This window comes from Myotis myotis, unplaced genomic scaffold, assembly GCF_014108235.1.
Source record: "Myotis myotis isolate mMyoMyo1 unplaced genomic scaffold, mMyoMyo1.p scaffold_m19_p_2, whole genome shotgun sequence".
Lineage (NCBI taxonomy): Eukaryota > Metazoa > Chordata > Mammalia > Chiroptera > Vespertilionidae > Myotis > Myotis myotis.
This window is the reverse complement of record NW_023416324.1, coordinates 158,205,729-158,222,134: the sequence shown is the minus strand read 5'-3', so window position 1 is coordinate 158,222,134 and position 16,406 is coordinate 158,205,729. Positions and strand designations below refer to the sequence as shown.

The following is a 16,406-nucleotide window of genomic DNA, read 5'->3' as shown; positions in this document are numbered from 1 at the left end:
AATTTGGGTTTCTCCATTTTGGAGCTATTATAAACAGTGAAAATAGTATTTTTTATTTAAAAAAAGATTGAAAATGTGTATGTATTATGTAATTAAAAGTGTATCTTGTTTTCAGAAACTTTAGTTTCAGTTGTTTATGGACTGGTTTCTGGCTCATAATCCAAGTTACGTTTTCTTTAACAACTTTATTGAGGTATGCTTCACATATCACTTAACAAAGTATGAGAAACATTGCTTTAGGTCGCCATAATTCTGGGTGACAAAGAGTTCTTCCTTTAGAAATCAGCTGTAAGAAAGGTATCTCCATATCTAGCATCATTCATTCATTTATTCATCAAGCAAATAGCTATTATTTGCCTTTTATGAGCCTAGCCATATGCTAGGTATTGAGGATACATATAGCCATTTATGGAGCTTACATTGCAGTGAGCTTAGAGCCTCATTCTAACTGGTCCTAGAAAACTGGAAGAATTGCTTCTTGGGCCCTAGATTGGGATTGTAGTAGATGGGCTGTCAGCATAGAATGGCTCCACTCCAAGGCATTGCCCTTTTCTTATGTGGATGCTCAGACTTCATATGTATTTGAACAAGCATGGTTATATGTTTCTATGTAATGCAAACTTGAAAACATGAGAGGAATGATACTGTAGTCTAGATGCTGTCCTCCATTTTTACAAGTATAGACATGATGAAATACAATAGCTTATGAGCTAGAGCAGAAGTCACAAACTTTTTCTTGCAAGCCCAGATAGTAAATGCTCTGTTAAAACTTCTCAGCTTTGCAGTTGTAGCACAAAAGCAGTCATAGACGATGCATAGACAAGGAGGGTGGTTATGTCCCACTTAACCTAATTCACAAAAGGTAGTAGGCCCTGGATTGTAGTTTGTCAGCCCCTGTGGACCTCTGTAGTTTATTACAGACAAAATAATATAAACATTGTAAAGGTGGTTTATATGAGGGTAGCTTATTGTAAATAATTAGACTTCTTCAGTTAGGGGGTTTGTACTCTTCTAGATATGTCAAAGAAAAGAGTGTTAGGATTTTTTTCAACACTGAGGGATATTGTTTGTTTCTGTTTTGGGGTGTTTTGTTTTTTGGTATGGTTTGTCTCCTATGTTAGGAGAAAGTTAACTCCTTGCCTCAGAACCCAGTAGTTGTCATTATACCAAGTTATTTCTGTCTTCAAATTAGTTTGTCCTTTCCTTTACTAACTGTCTTTTCTCCTAAGAAAAGCCCATAACTTGTTTAACTTCCTTGCTGAACTCTCAGTTGGGGCACCATCAGGTAGCAGATAGAGCTCTAGACTTGGAATCAAGAACATACTTGAGTCCTGGTCTGCCACCTACCAGCCACATGACGTTAGGCAAGTCACTGCTCATCTCTTTGTTTGTCATTTATAAATGTCTCTAAAATAAGAGAATACTCTTGAAAATGCTTTGTAAACTGAACATTGCTCTTAGAGGTAAGGTTATTATGTTTTTCATTCTGGCTATGTAGATGTTTTTGTTATACCATGTGGATTTGTTGTTCTAATTTTTCATATGCATCAAATGTCCTTGCCAGTCATCATGTTATCTCTAGAAAAGTATTATATTCTTTTCTCTGAACATTGATCCAACTATTTTACTTAAACATTAACCCAGAATACTGACAACAAGGAATACTCAGGAAGAGATTGAACACACAGCTAGGCACACCAGTCTCCTTTCACGTGGTAGACAGTCCTACAGTGGGTACTTCGGAGAGACAGCTCAGTGGTTATTAATGTATCTGGGTGTTAATTATTACTGAACTTAAAACTTGACACCTACAAGTGAGGACTTAGAATTAGAATTCCGGGAGACCAAATTCAAATCAATATGTAGAAGCTCCAAAGAGTAAATTTTTTGCTCAATATTAAAAATAATTTTCTGTCTTTGACATGGTGGGAAAGGGATTGGGCTGCTTTGTCAGGTAGTGAGTGCCCCTGACACTGGATGTGTTCAAGGAAAGACTGAATAACTACCTGTCACTCATGTAGCAGAGAAGAGTCCTGCTTTGAATGACTGAAATTTTTATACCGGTGAGAGTCTGTACTCCCAGTATAGTTTCTTACATATATATCAACATAGTATGATCTATTCTATTTCCCCCTCCTACCACATATTGTAATTTTTTATTCTGTGTTCTTGGTCACTTTTAACTTTTTACAGCATTGAAAAATCTACCCAGAAATATTATTGTATGAATTTTTTGATGACGGCTGTATCTCCAGCCATCTAGAACTCTAGGGGTAATAGTCATTTGTTAGAACTTCACCTTGGACCCAAGCTACTGCCCTTCTCTTATATACCTGGGAGAGCCTCTCCTATTAGGTTGCTTGTGGCTTCTGCTTCCTGGTTCTTCAGATAATGTACTGGGCACCACAAATAAAGTTTCTTGCTACTTCCCCCAACTTGTTTTCCTTTCCTTGTCAAAAATTATGAGTTTTCTCACTTTGAAGGAACACATTATTGAAATAAAGGCCTTGCATTTAAAAACAAAAATTAAATCCTTTAAACTCAGGACAGCTAGCCTGAGGACTGTTTATAGTGAAACAGCCCTGTCCTCTGTTTCAGTTTTCTCAACTACTCGAAGAGAAGAATACCCTTTCAATTCAACTGTGCAATACCAGTCAGAGTCTTCGCGAGAACCAGCAGCACTACAGTGACCTTTTCAATCACTGCACGGTCTTGGAGAAGCAGGTCCAGGAGCTGCAGGCGGTGAGTAAGGAGAAGTGGAGAGGCTGGGAAAACTGTTATGAAACTGAGTTTCAATGAGAAAGTAAGTGGGCAGCATTAATGAGGCTGCTGTGTGCAGGCTGAAGGTTAATTAGCTGTGATGGGAGAAAGTGAGAGAGAAGAAGGGAATTACTAAATGGGAATAAGTTGTAGGAAAAATTGAGGGGATTAAAATAAAAAGGATGAGTGAGTTGGTGGGAGATAAATCAAAACTCGTGGAAAACAGTGATGATTGAGGCTTTTAGAATTCTGAAACTAGGAAAGTTTTTATTTTGCTTCAAGAAATAAGAAAGCTGTAGGGAGATTTGGACCTGAGGAACAAAATAGGCAGAGCTGCCTAGCCGGAGTGGCTCAGGGGTTTAGTGTTGAGCTATGAACCAGAAGGTCACGGTTCGATTCCCTGTCAGGGCACATGCCCAGGTAACAGGTTTGATCCCCAGTATGGGGTGTGCAGGAGGCAGCCGATCAATGATTCTCTCTCATCATTGATGTTTCTATCTCTCTCTTCCTTTCCCTTCCTCTCTGAAATCAATACAAATATATATATTTTAAAAAATAGGCAGAGCTGTTGGGGGCAGTGAACAGCAGTTCATTGTTGAAGTTGGCGGAGATTGAAAGTCATTATGGAGATCAATAGGGCATGGCAGGAGGAGAACAGTTTTGGGAGGGATTGTTGAGCAAGGGAAGATCAGAGTAGCTTCTGGAAAATTCGTGAGCCTCCACTGGAAGAAAGCAGATTCAGTGTTAAGCCTTTAAAGGTTTAAGAGGAGAGATTCAAGAATGGGAATCTGGAATAAAATTAATGAGAGTTTTATGTAGGAGATTAATGTATTAGAGCTGAAGATTCTCACTTCTAAATCTGTACTTGAAGAGAATTGCAAACACGTATTCCTCTCCAACATTTCTTATTCTCTTTGATGTTAAGTGAGTTCTCCTTTTGCCCAACTACAGTTTAAGCACTTTCATCACTGAATGGCTAAGCTTATTCTTTTTCTAGGGGCCGTCAAGTTTGGATGTTGCTCCAGGAGCTCCCCAGGAAAAGAATGGGGCTCACAGGAAGAGTGATCCTGAGGAACTGAGGCAGCCACAGCTAAGGTAGGGAGGAGCTCGCACCCCTGCAGCATGTATTACATACACAGAAATTAGACAGCCATCTAGGATCTTCTAGACTCTCGATTGAACTGGAGTCCATTGTATGGATCTGACATATCATCTTATCTTATTGGCCTCGCAGAATTGATGTGAGGATTAAATAGTAATAGTTCTAACAAACAAATTAAGTATGAAAAGTTTGTAAAGCAAAAACAGTAGCACCATTACATACACCCACCCACACCCCACCCCACTAATTCTGTGGTTATTCAAATGAAAGCTATTCAGTTAATCCCTAAAATCTCTTAAGATATTTTCTGCACCTTAATCGCTCTACATCTGTGCTTTTAATGTCTTATTTGCATCTGTAAATTTTTCTGCTTTATAACCGTATGAAAACTTGGAATCCCTTGCATCAGCAACTAGGTTCTGCAATTAGTGATGCTGTTTGTTTTCCTTTTGTCCTGAAGTTTTTCGGAAGCCCAAAAGCAGCTGAGCAACACTAAACAGGAGGTGAACGAATTGAGGAAGCTGCTGGAAGAAGAGCGAGACCAAAAAGTGGCTGCTGAGACTGCCCTCTCCATGGCCGAGGAGCAGATCAGACGGTAAAGGGCTGAGGGAGATACCTGTTTCCACCTCTGGTCCTTTCTGATCACACTCGTGTACATTCCAGCGGCTAGACTTAGGAATAATTAGGATGTAATCCTTATATCAAGACGGGTGCTCAGGGACTTTAGGGTCATTGTAGTCATGCGAGAAGACTGTACTTTTGGAATCTAGGAGGCCTGCACTTTCCAAAGCAGTTGTTCTTAGAGAATAATAATAATATCATCTACCATTTATGACAGCTGTATTAACTTTTTTTTTTTCAGGGCCACATTAGAATTTTAACAGAGAAAATTGGGAATACATAAACATTGCATGTGAAACACAAATTGACATAACCTAAATGAAAGTGCCTGAGGGAACAAAGTACAAATTCAAGCTTAGAAATGTAGGTACTGGTACTTGATGAAATCACATTATTTCCCACCAATTCAGTTTCTTCCTTTGTGGTTTAGAGTGATAATCAAGTGAGTCAATAAATGAGTATATGTACATAAACATACATAAATAATAATAATATAAAAATTCTATATACTGCCCAGTGCTATTAAAAATACAGATGTTCTCTTCTTAATTTCTTTCAATCACGTTTCTTTCTCTTGAGCTTTCTCTTGTTTTTTCGCTTATACATTTCTTGTTTGAATTTCTCTTTTTTAAAAACCATTGATTTCCCTGTTTTTCTGTCATGTTAAATTCAAATGCAAGCGATAGACTATGTCCTTTTGTGGGGCACTTGTTTAACTTAAACGTTGCCCAGAGAGTGTCCATGAGGGGCTTGCTGACTAATCTTTTCTCCGGATATTCTTCCTCTCATTCCATTTTTTCTTCTTTTTTCTCTTCCTCCTGTTCCTCTTCCAGTTTATTTTTTCCATCCTTTTCCATTTCTTCTTCCTTTTCTCCTTCTCTCAATTCTTTATTTTTTCTTCTTTCATCTTTACTATGATTCCTATTGGATTGCTCTGGATTTTTATCACAGGGCATAACTGGTTGTTTCTGTATAGCAAGATATTTAAAAATCATGAGATTAAGCCCGGTTCGTTGTTGGGGTTCAGCCCCAGTGGGTACAGGGGTTCCCAAAGGTGTGGATGGAGTCGGCGAAGAATGAAGGACACGGAGGCAGCGTTCAGTTGATCAGCATAGCTAGGTTCTCTCTCCAGGTTCTAGCCAGATTCTCTTGCCAGGTTCTGTCGCTCGATTCTCCAGCCAGGTTCTGTCTTGACAACTTTTTTCATGTGGGGTGAAATAAGGTATCTTTTATATCCTAACTAACTATATGTCATATAGTATATGAGGTAGGTGTAGGATTCTTTAGAGAGCCAGTGAAATGGCAACCCCATTCGCTGAGATCTGAATCAATTGATTTTTTTTTTACAAAGATTAAAACACATGGGAGATTAAGAGACCACTTTATAAAGCCGAAATAGAAGAATTAGCTTTTGTTTGTTAGCAGATGCACTTCCTAAACCTGAATTTCTCCTAGTCCAAGGCAGTGACAGGCCGGGGTAGACTTTCCTTGCAGAAGAAGAACCCACACTTGTGAAAGTAGAACATTACAGCACGTCGTGCTTCTTAAGGGAAGTTTGTGCCAAGTGATTTGGAAGGACAGCTGTGTGTCCCCAGTTCCTTATTCCCAACTCACCAGTCAAGAGAATCACTATGCATGAGAGAGTAGAGCGGCTAAGGTTATTTTGAGTGTCCCTTTCCATGGAAAGAAACATTAAAAGCAGGCACTTTATTATAAACAGGGTGTCAGGGGGAGCCACCTACATATATTGCCTCTTCCCTCAGAGAGTGGCATTTGTGATATTAATGGCTTGCAAAGTTTAGGTGGCAGAGGCGGCAGCCCCAGTGAGCAGGACTTATTTGAGATACCTTTCTTTCCCATCCAGCATATTCACAGCTTCTTAATTTTCATCACTCATTTGGGCCTTGGTGTGCAACCTTGAGGGTGGGCTCTTGAGGGATACCACACAGCCATACTGTCTGCAGGGCATTTTCAGGCCTGTGTACCCATGGCTGTTTCTCTGCCACTTGTTATGGACTTGCTTAGATCTGTGAAACTCAGCCCTTTGGGGGAAATCTCTTCCTCATGTGTAATTAACTGGTCCCAAGCCAACTTGAAACTGCATTGTTCAGGGTGACTCTCAAGTCTGTGGACAAGCCACATTAACCCAAGCTTAGCCCCTCCACAATTTCCTCTTTGGCCCTGATGTAGAATGGAAATCGAAGTAGCCAATCAAGTACTTCTACCTAGGCCTGGTACTGTCAGATTAATCTTAAAACTTCTCATTAATCTTAAAACTTCTATTTGTGCGGAACTCAATGGACTTGCAATTTAAAAGCAGCCAGTACTGCCATAGCCGGTTTGGCTCAGTGGATAGAGTGCCGGGCTGTGGACTGAAGGGTCCCGGGTTTGATCCCAATCAAGGGCACATATCTGGGTTGCGGGCTTGATCCCCAGTGGGGGGCTTGCAGGAGGCAGCCAATCAATGATTTTCTCTCATCATTGATGTTTCTATCTCTCTCTCCCTCTTTCTTCCTCTCTGAAATCAATAAAAAATATATTTTTAAAAATAATAAAAGCAGCAAGTACTCTTTGGCTCACCAGTACCTACATCTCATCCTTCCTCAGCCTTGCCTTTAGAAGTAGACAGACAGACTGACTGTATAGTACCATAGACCATGCTATTACAGATTAAACCTGCCCCGGAAAAGTTTATCACATGGGAGAACAGACACTCGGCCTGGCTCTCAAGAGGAACAAGGCAGGTTGGAGCAAGGCTGTGCTTTCCAGTTTTTCTTCCCAGACTCAAAAAATCAGATTTTAAAGTATTCCTTGTCTCAAGGAGGAAAGTGTGTGGCCTGCAAAGTGAGGCCAGGAGTAGTAGGCTACTGGATAACCCTTCATATGGAGGAAAATCAAGAGTAAAGCATTCCATTCTCCCCACCACAATTAAAGCATGTATCCCTATGGGCAAATGTTTGATCAGATGTGCTGTCACCTGCAGCCCCTTTGATACAACTCTTGTTTTTGTGAAGAAACCATTGAGTGGGTGTAAAGGCAGCTTTATTACATAGAGAAATTCCAGTATTAAATAAATAAGCAAATCATAAAAAAAAAAAAAAAAGAAAACAGAAAGCAATAAAGGCTGCCAGTTCAGTTCAATTCTTGGCCACTTTTGCTTATTGGCCTTTAATAAATGAGAAAAAATTAGTGAGTTTCTCTGAGTCAAGTGTGATATAGTGGGGAAAAAGAGCATGTTATGATGGGGAAAATGAGACATTTTGGGGGGGGCTAGCAATCTGAATCTGTGCCAGTAATCTAATGCCCATTCTTGTTAGCCTATAGTCTAATCACTGCTCCTTCTTTAATTATCTGGTCCTGCAAGACCTGTTTACCTAAGTACTACTCCCATTTTAGAGAGGCCATAAACCATGAGCAATACACAACCTCCAGATGGAGTTATCAGCACTGGCGCCAGGCCAGGCCTTTACATGTGGTCTCACAGCCCCCACCCCAATACACGGGGCTTTTTGCAAAGCCCGCAAAAGGTCCGGAAGTCTCATCCCATATTTTGGGGACAAAGAAACCAAAGGGTATAAAGGGAAAGCTTCTTCCATATTGGCTTGCTCAGGGTTTGGAAAGAAACAGCCTCCCCTGAGTCCTGTACCGATACCTATGAAACATCTAAAAATAAATGGGGTTTTCCTGTGCCTCTGGTACTCCTGCGTATTTTTCGGTTGCCTGGTAAATTCTGTAACAGTTGTTTAGAGATAGGTGTGTGTTTTGAATTCTGCTCTACCTCTCACTGGCTGTGCCACCTTCAAGCCTTACTTTGAAGGAAGTAACACCAGCCTCAAAACCTGAAGATTAAACCTGGGATATAAAGCACCCAGTCCAGCATCTGATAGGCAGTAGGCAGTCAGTTCCTGGTAGTTTTTAATCACCTTTACTGTCTGCCTGGACATCCTTGCATGGGGACAGGGTGTGAGAGCAGCCTTTGCTGCCAGTCCCTTGTGCTACCTCACGTGGCAAGATGACTGAGAAGACTTCTGATCACCTCACTTGGTATGAACCAATGCCATGCTTCTTTTTTCCCAACACAGGCTGGAGCACAGTGAATGGGACTCTGCCCGGACTCCTATCATCGGCTCCTGTGGCACGCAGGAGCAGGCAGTGTTAATAGACCTCCCAGGCAACAGCTGTCGAAGGGTAAGAAGGGAAGAAGGATAAAGAGAGAGTACTGTCCTGTACTGCAGGGCTGCTGTGCTGAGGCAGGGGATCGAGAAGGAATGTGCAGTTCCGGACACTGAACAGCTGATGGGGCTAAGACTGGAACGATAGGGAAGGTTGGAGGAATCTGGTGGAATTTGTCTATTTGTTGACCTTCAGGAGACTTTCTCTCAGAATATCTCTTTTTTGCAGGGGTTGGGGAAGGAAAAGGGACATTATTTCTACAGGGTAAAACTCTCTGACTTTCCAATTTTTCTTTCAGTCACGGAGTGGTGCTGGATGGAAGCGGGTCCTACGTTCGCTCTTTCATTCCCGGACCCGAGTGCCTCTGCTGGCTGCCATCTACTTTTTGATGGTTCATGTCCTGCTCATTTTATGTTTCACGGGCCATTTATAAACTTAGTTCTCACCTTTTGGAACACTACTCTTGGAATTTGGAATTCCCTCACCTCTAACATCAAAACCATCAATTCCAGTGGAATAGTCATCTTCCCACTTACAGGTCCTCTCTCCAAGTCTCCACAGAAAGTGCCTGCAAAAACAGAAGTGGATAGAGCACAGGTCAGAGCTGCAAGAACCATCAAATCTGCCTTTTTCTACTGCCCATGGCCAGAACATTTTTGCATAGTCTGAGGAGGCCCCACATTTGGTTGCTGGGCTTAACATTTTTTCAGATTCTGTCAGGCCTTGATCTCTTGTGAAAGATGCGGAGGAATGTTTTCTAGCCAGGAGGGTGGCTCCAATAAACCTAATAAGCTGAAGTCCAGTATCATTCATTTCTCCTGCTTCAGGGGGAAGGCGGATCCCCCATAACAAAGTTCTGGGGAACATTATCCCAGGGATATCTGACTAGGTCAGGTCTCCTGGTGGGAGCTGATGGGTTTTAGCTGTTGGATCACAGGGAAGGAAATCTTCCCTGGCTGTTCAGACAGCATTGGAGTAAGACTTGTGGTTCTGAACTGTAAGGATAGGATCCCATTGCTGATGCCCTCTATCACATGTGTACCAGGGTGCTGAGTGGCCCGTGCCTTTCACTGAAAGGCAGGAAGAACTGATTATAGACAGCGGGATTCAGATGCTTCTCATTTTGTGTTACCTGGATATGCCTCGAATGTGGGCCCTATGGCAGTACACTAGGAGCCAGTACTAGGTGAGGCACAGACTCTCAACCAGGGAGATCTGGCTGCTCTGGGGACCACTCCTACTTTGCTGTTGGTAACAGTTATTCCACTTTTTCAACTTCATATTCATCTGCCCTCTGTGGTAACAGAGCTAAGGAAAATGGAGGGAGAATATGGAGAAGACCAAATATTTAAATCTAGGCCTGAGAATGACAGCAGGATCAAATTTCATTTGTGCCTCCTCCCCAGCCCCTCAACACCTACCTGTTGATTATTTTCTCATTGTACACATAATGTCTTCCTGACTTGCTCTCACCACCCAAAGAATAGAAAAAACTGGTGAACTGACTGATCTGTTCTAATCTGTTCTGTAGTGACCATATCTTGGTCACCCCAACCAGGAACTTTCCTGAATAAATGTAAAATAATAAAATTATTTTCAGAATGAAAAACTGGTGGTGGTGTGTGTACATGTGTTTGCATGTTAAGGGGAAGAGATGTAAGAGGGGGTAGCCAGAAATGGATACAGGGATAGAAAGCTCTATATATTTCAGGTTTCCTTCTGACTAGCTTCAGTAATGGCTACATGTGTCCTTCCAGCTTAACCACTAGACTGCAGCCAGGGTAATGAAGTAGAGTGAGGAAATTTCATCCAAATACTGAACCCAACAAGCTGGGCCTTAAGGCATGAGATTCATGCAGGTTTACACCTGGGCCTTGGAGAACTCTTACCTGGTGCGTACAGAAAACATGAAGCCCCTAGGGCAGTGGTTCTCAACCTTCCTAATGTCTCGACCCTTTAATACAGTTCCTCATGTTGTGGTGACCCCCAATTTCATTGTTAAAAATTGAACATAATTAAAGCATAGTGATTAATCACAAAAACAATATGTAATTATATATGTGTTTTCCAATGGTCTTAGGCAACCCCTGTGAAAGGGTCTTTCGACCCCCAAAGGGGTCGCGACCCACAGGTTGAGAACCGCTGTCCTAGGGGATGCCTCTGCTTGAGAAAAGCTAACACTTTCTTAAGGTACAAACATTGAATCAAGTCCATCTGTCTTCAAAGCCCATGCTGTTTCTATGTGCAACAAACTGCCTCTCATTGGGAGTGGACTTGGGACATTTGCTAAAGTAGAAATGAGAATTCTTGGTGTCATCTCTAGTTAAATTTTATAGTTTCTCCAAAAAAGTACTTGGGTGATGTATCACAGCATCTAGTTGGATCATTCCCATTTTCAACACTGAACTATGATTCAGAATATCTACAACTTTACTCTTCCTTAAAATAATTACAGTGCTGCCACAATAAATAGGTCATGAAGTAAGAGAGTTCAATAAATAAAACTCTCCCCAGGCATAGAATCCTTAGATTTGGAAATGACTGAAGCCTTAACTCATTCCTAATACAGAAATTTTCTCCTCTATATCTTAGACTAGTTTCATCCAGTCTCTGCTTGAAGCCAGAGAAGAGCTCATGACTGAGCAAATCAGGTCACAACTCCACCTCAATCAAGATTAAGAGAGGCTTGCCTGGCCAGTGTGCTCAGTTGGTTAAGCATCGTTGTCCCATGAACCAGGAGGTTATAGTTCCATTCCCGTTCAGGGCATGTTCCCAGGATACCCAGGTTGTGGGCTTGATCCCCAAAGGGGGCATGCGGATGCTGCCAATCAATGTTTCTCTTTCATTGATGTTTCTATCTTTCCCTTTCTCTAAAATCAATAATAACAAAAAATATATATTTAAAAGAAAAGATTAAGAGAGGCTAGATCAGACACAATGACAAATACCCTGTAATTTTCAGTAGCTAAATCAACAAAGGATTATTTTTCTAGTCAAAGACTCCAAACCCCTCACACAATAGATTAAGTGTTGTCATTCTCAGGTGGGGACCCTGTCACTCCCCTACTGAGAATGGACCCACTGTGGAGAATTTGCAGGTGCTGGGCACTGGGCAAAAGGACGGCAAAGCTTACTTACCCCGGTCTTAAAGTCTCCACCAGAAAGTGATGTATTTCATTACATTTCACTGGCCACAACAAGTCACCTTAGCATGTCTGATTTCAAGAAGGAAGGGAGGGCCCAGCCAGCATGGCTCAGAGGTTGAGCGTTTACCTATGAACCAGAAGGTCACGGTTCAATTCCTGGTCGGGGCATATGCTTGGGTTGCGGGCTTGATCCCCAGTGTAGGACGTGCAGGAAGCAATCAATAAATGACCCTCTTTCTCCTCATTGAGGTTTCTCTCTCTCTGTCCCTCTCCCTTCCTCTCTGAAATTAATAAAAATATTTTTTTAAAAAGGGAGGGGCAGCCAATCTTGATGAACAGTAGTACAGAATGCCACAGATCTCCCATCATCTGGTACCACCTACTTCTTTCAGACTTCTTCCTACTGTGTGGAACCAAATCTCCCTACCAGTTAGCTCAGACTCCTCACTGTACCCTAAACAATCTGATTTTTCTCTATGTATTTATTAACTTTCCCCTGTGACTTATTTCCTTCCATTATTCAGTTTATCAGTATTTATTTGAACACCTACTACATGCAAACCCAGTTTTGTGGCTCATGTACTGTGGGTAATGTAAAGTTGAGGTTCTGTTTAAACCTTACCTTGCAAGATCCTTTTTCCCATTAAGCCTTTCTTGATTACTTCAGCCAATACCAAACAGTTTACATTCCTTTACCATAACACATGCACCTATTTAAAACACAAATGCTGTTCTACAGTGTTAAGTGTTTTCTGGTAGAATGTTTTGCTTCCCTGATCTGACTGGATATAAACTCAAGAGTAAGAGCTTTTTTTTTAACTTCCCCAAGACCTTGCAAAAGACTAGGCATAGAAACATTTAGTCCTTTTTTGTCTAAGTGCCTAAGCAGAAGTAAGTGACTCAAACTTCAGGAAGTAGCTGCGAGGACAGGGTGGCAGGAAATGACAGAAAACCTGAACACGGAACTGAAGCAGCAGCTCATTTTCTTGCTCAGAAGTGGCAACAGCCAGAGAGGGAGCCAAGTGTGGCCGTGAGGAGCTGGGAGCCCCGAGCAGCGCTCACACTGTTGAAGGTGGGTACTCTGAGCAGTGGGAAAGTGAGGGAGCACAGGGCAAGGGCTGAGGTAAGAGGAACCTACCTGGCTCTTGGTCCTTCTGAGAGAGAGAAAGTCACTGCTAATACGCTTTTCACCTTTTATGGCCAGAAGGCCTGGGTGGGAGTGGTTGTGGATAATGAGCATCTGGGGAAAGAAACAGAAGTGGGGTCCTGGAAACCAGGGAATATGATGCAAAACCATCATTCCAAGACCCCCGGTTGCTCTGAGGCACTGAATGGGAGGAGGACCACAGGAGGTGAAGACAGTCTCTGCTCTCAGACAGCATATGATTTATCAGGGAGCCACAATCCACATAAAGGACATTGTAAGGGATCAGGAAGTAAATGCTCATGTACACCAGTGCTGAGAACCAGGTGCTGATGGAGGCAAATGGCATGATGGTGCGACTAGGGCTAGATTCTGTGACTGCATGATCACAGAATCTCAGAATGCCAGAGATGGAGGGGACTTTATAGATTAGCTAGGTTAACCTCTTTGTTTATTTTTTCATGAGGTAAAACTGAGTATCTGAGACATTCAATGATTTACTAAATTGTTGAAGTTAATATTTGTAAATTGCCTACTCTGGTACCTGGTGAGTGAGTACATACTCTGTCTATGTTGATTCCCTTGCCCATGTTCCCACAGGGGCTTAGTGACAGAGCTGGGTGATCTTCTGACTCCTTGCCTTTTACTGATGCTAAAAGGCAGCCTATAATGAGGCCCTAGTCAGCCGTGGGCAAACTACGGCCCACGGGCCGGATCCGGCCCGTTTGAAATGAATAAAACTAAAAAAAAAAAAAGACCGTACCCTTTTATGTAATGATGTTTACTTTGAATTTATATTAGTTCACACAAACACTCCATCCATGCTTTTGTTCCGGCCCTCCGGTCCAGTTTAAGAACCCACTGTGGCCCTCGAGTCAAAAAGTTTGCCCACCCCTGCCTAGATGGAACCTGAAGTTCTGAGCACCATGTCTCACCAAGTTACTCTCCGGTTTCCCACCTCTAGATAGTACATCTTGGCTTCCCTATTTCTGGCAGTAGCTCAAAGATATTCCATTGTCTCTGTAGCAGAAACTTTCCTTTATTTTAAAAATACATGAAGGGAGATTTAGGGGAGAGTCAGGCTGAGGCCGCAGAGGAAGAGCAGGAAAGAACAGGACCATCGGTTTTCATTGCTTCCTTATTGCTCACAAATATTGCAGAAATGTCTCCTTTCCAGTTTTTTGTGTGAAGTTCTTTTGTTGCAGAGCAGCCCAGGAGCCAGGACCTAGGTCTTGTGTCTCTACCCCACCCCCATCCATAACTGTTGCCCCACAGGGGGAGGTGGATCTGGTCTCAGCAATGACTCATCCCACAGTGTGCTGACTTAGTCAATACTTCTCCAGTGTCTTCTTTGCATCTCTAACCAATCTGTCACAAACTTTCCTTGGGCTGGTTGCCGAGGCATTTTTCAAAGATCAGGAGTTTTCAAGGGGAAAGGAAAACCAGAGAGTCTGAGAGCCTGGGAAAAGGCACTGCAGAGTCCTAGGAGTGTTGTAAGAGGGACTCCTTTAAGAAACAGTGAAGAGCATGGGGAGCGACACCAATGGGATGAGGAGTCTGAGCAGGGAAGGGTGGACAGGGGAGTCACCAGCCAGCAAGTGGTATCAGGGTTAAGAAGTCTCAGCAGCCATCAGAGCAGGTGAGCATTGTCTGTTTCCTCTTTCCACCAAGATCCAGAGCAACTGTGCAGCTCCTCTTCATGCACAATTGGCAGTGCCAGTGGAAACACAGGGGATTCCCAGCAGAATAACAATTTGGCACCCCTTCAAACTGGTGTTCTCTAAATAGTTCTTTATCGTTTCTGTAGTTAATGAAAATCTAATAAAATCTAATGTTCAAATGAGGAACTTATTACATGCAATTTTGAGTCAATTATCTTCTTTTGAAATGTAATTGTTTTTAAAAATGGAAGAAAAAGTGACTTATTCCCCACAAATAATACTTCCCGTGCATTAACCAGTGTAGGAAGTTCAACCCTACTGACCTCATGCTGCTGTTTAGTGGCTGGTCTGAGTAGAGATGGAACAGCACTTGCACTGGGGGTTGGAAAATTGCTTAATAGAGTTAAACAGGTTGTAGAGTGGAGTGCATAGATGTTCACTTATCAAGAGATGGACCAGCATATGTTTTGATAGCTATAAAAGGAGTATATGTAGAAACCTGAGTGAAATGGTGCAATACTTCTAGCGATGCTCTAGCACCCCTCAATTGATTACCCCTTCAAGTCACTGCCTGGCTGGTTTCTTGGCAAATGAATGATCCCAGCAGTTTTGACACCCAGGTCATTTATTGTTACCTATACCCATAATGACTTCTCTCCAGACTCAGGTGTTCCCAGGCCATGTTAGTTTATCTCAAATAATAATAGGAGAACCAAGATGGCGGCATAGGTTAACGCCGGAGTTTGCTGCTCTGAACAACTACTTCAAAAGTGAAACCAAAAAACGGAAGGGACATCACCCAGAACCACAGGAACACTGGCTGAGTGGAAGTCCTACAACTAGGAGGAAAGAGAAACACATACGGACACTCAGAGGAGGCGCAGTGCTGAAGTCAAATTCTGAGGTGCGGAGTGCGTGGAGCAGGCTGGCGGCGGAGGGCGCGGTTGGCGCTTTCAATCGGGAGGGAGTCGCAGACTCTGAGCTCCAGATCCGGGCGAGTCTTTAGGGACCCAGACTCAAATGGGAGAAGCGGGACTGTCTGGCTTCGGTCAGAGCGAGTGCAGCTTTCTCTCTGAGCTTTGCAGCGGGTGCTGGGACTCAGAGAGGCAGAGCCCCTGGGGACAGGACTGAGAGCCGCCATAACTGCTCTCTCTGGCCCACCCTGTTGATCCTGTGCGACCCGCCCCGCCCAAGCCCTGCACACAGGCATTTGCCGGATAGCCTCAGGCAAAGGCTAGATTAGCACCTCCCTAGAGGACAGAAGTTCTCTCACTGCTGACACAGCTGATTCTCATAGCCACTTGGCCTGGAGGTCAAACCCTCCCTGGAATTAGCTACAACACTCAAGATTTAACTATAAGACTGCGAACAAAGACCACTAGGGGGTGCACCAAGGAAACATAACAAAATGCAGAGACAAAGAAACAGGACAAAATTGTCAATGGAAGATATAGAGTTCAGAACCACACTTTTAAGGTCTCTCAAGAACTGTTTAGAAGCCGCCGATAAACTTAATGAGATCTACAAGAAAACTAATAAGACCCTCGATCTTATATTGGGGAACCAACTAGAAATTAAGCATACACGGACTGAAATAACGAATATTATACAGACTCCCGACAGCAGACCAGAGGAGCACAAGAATCAAGTCAATGATTTGAAATGCGAGGAAGCAAAAAACACCCAACTGGAAAAGCAAAATGAAAAAAGAATCCAAAAATGCGAGGATAGTGTAAGGAGCCTCTGGGACAGCTTCAAGCGTACCAACATCAGAATTATAGGGGTGCCAGAAGATGAGA

At 42.7% G+C, this 16,406-nt stretch overlaps 2 protein-coding genes across 8 annotated transcripts in view; both read left to right on the top strand.

Annotated features, from left to right (window-relative positions):
• The window catches only part of GOLGB1 (golgin B1), a 78,998-nt gene extending 68,733 nt beyond the window's left edge, over window positions 1–10,265 (top strand). For 3 of the 7 annotated variants that reach the window (XM_036348298.1, XM_036348300.1, XM_036348299.1), the window contains 5 exons: window positions 2,599–2,742; window positions 3,758–3,855; window positions 4,323–4,457; window positions 8,566–8,671; window positions 8,955–10,265. In XM_036348298.1, coding sequence (XP_036204191.1) covers window positions 2,599–2,742; window positions 3,758–3,855; window positions 4,323–4,457; window positions 8,566–8,671; window positions 8,955–9,089 — 618 coding nt within the window. In that variant the 3' untranslated portion in view covers window positions 9,090–10,265. Of the gene's footprint in view, window positions 1–1,270; window positions 1,365–2,598; window positions 2,743–3,757; window positions 3,856–4,322; window positions 4,458–8,565; window positions 8,672–8,954 lie in introns of those variants that run through there. The other 4 variants (XM_036348303.1, XR_004973919.1, XR_004973918.1 and 1 more) reach the window with 4 other exon arrangements.
• Window positions 10,266–12,725: 2,460 nt separating this feature from the next.
• Window positions 12,726–16,406, top strand: part of HCLS1 (hematopoietic cell-specific Lyn substrate 1) — a 34,909-nt gene continuing 31,228 nt past the window's right edge. Inside the window, exon 1 of the mRNA XM_036350608.1 lies at window positions 12,726–12,874. The gene's annotated coding sequence lies outside the window, so the exon portion shown is untranslated. The remainder of the gene's footprint in view (window positions 12,875–16,406) is intronic.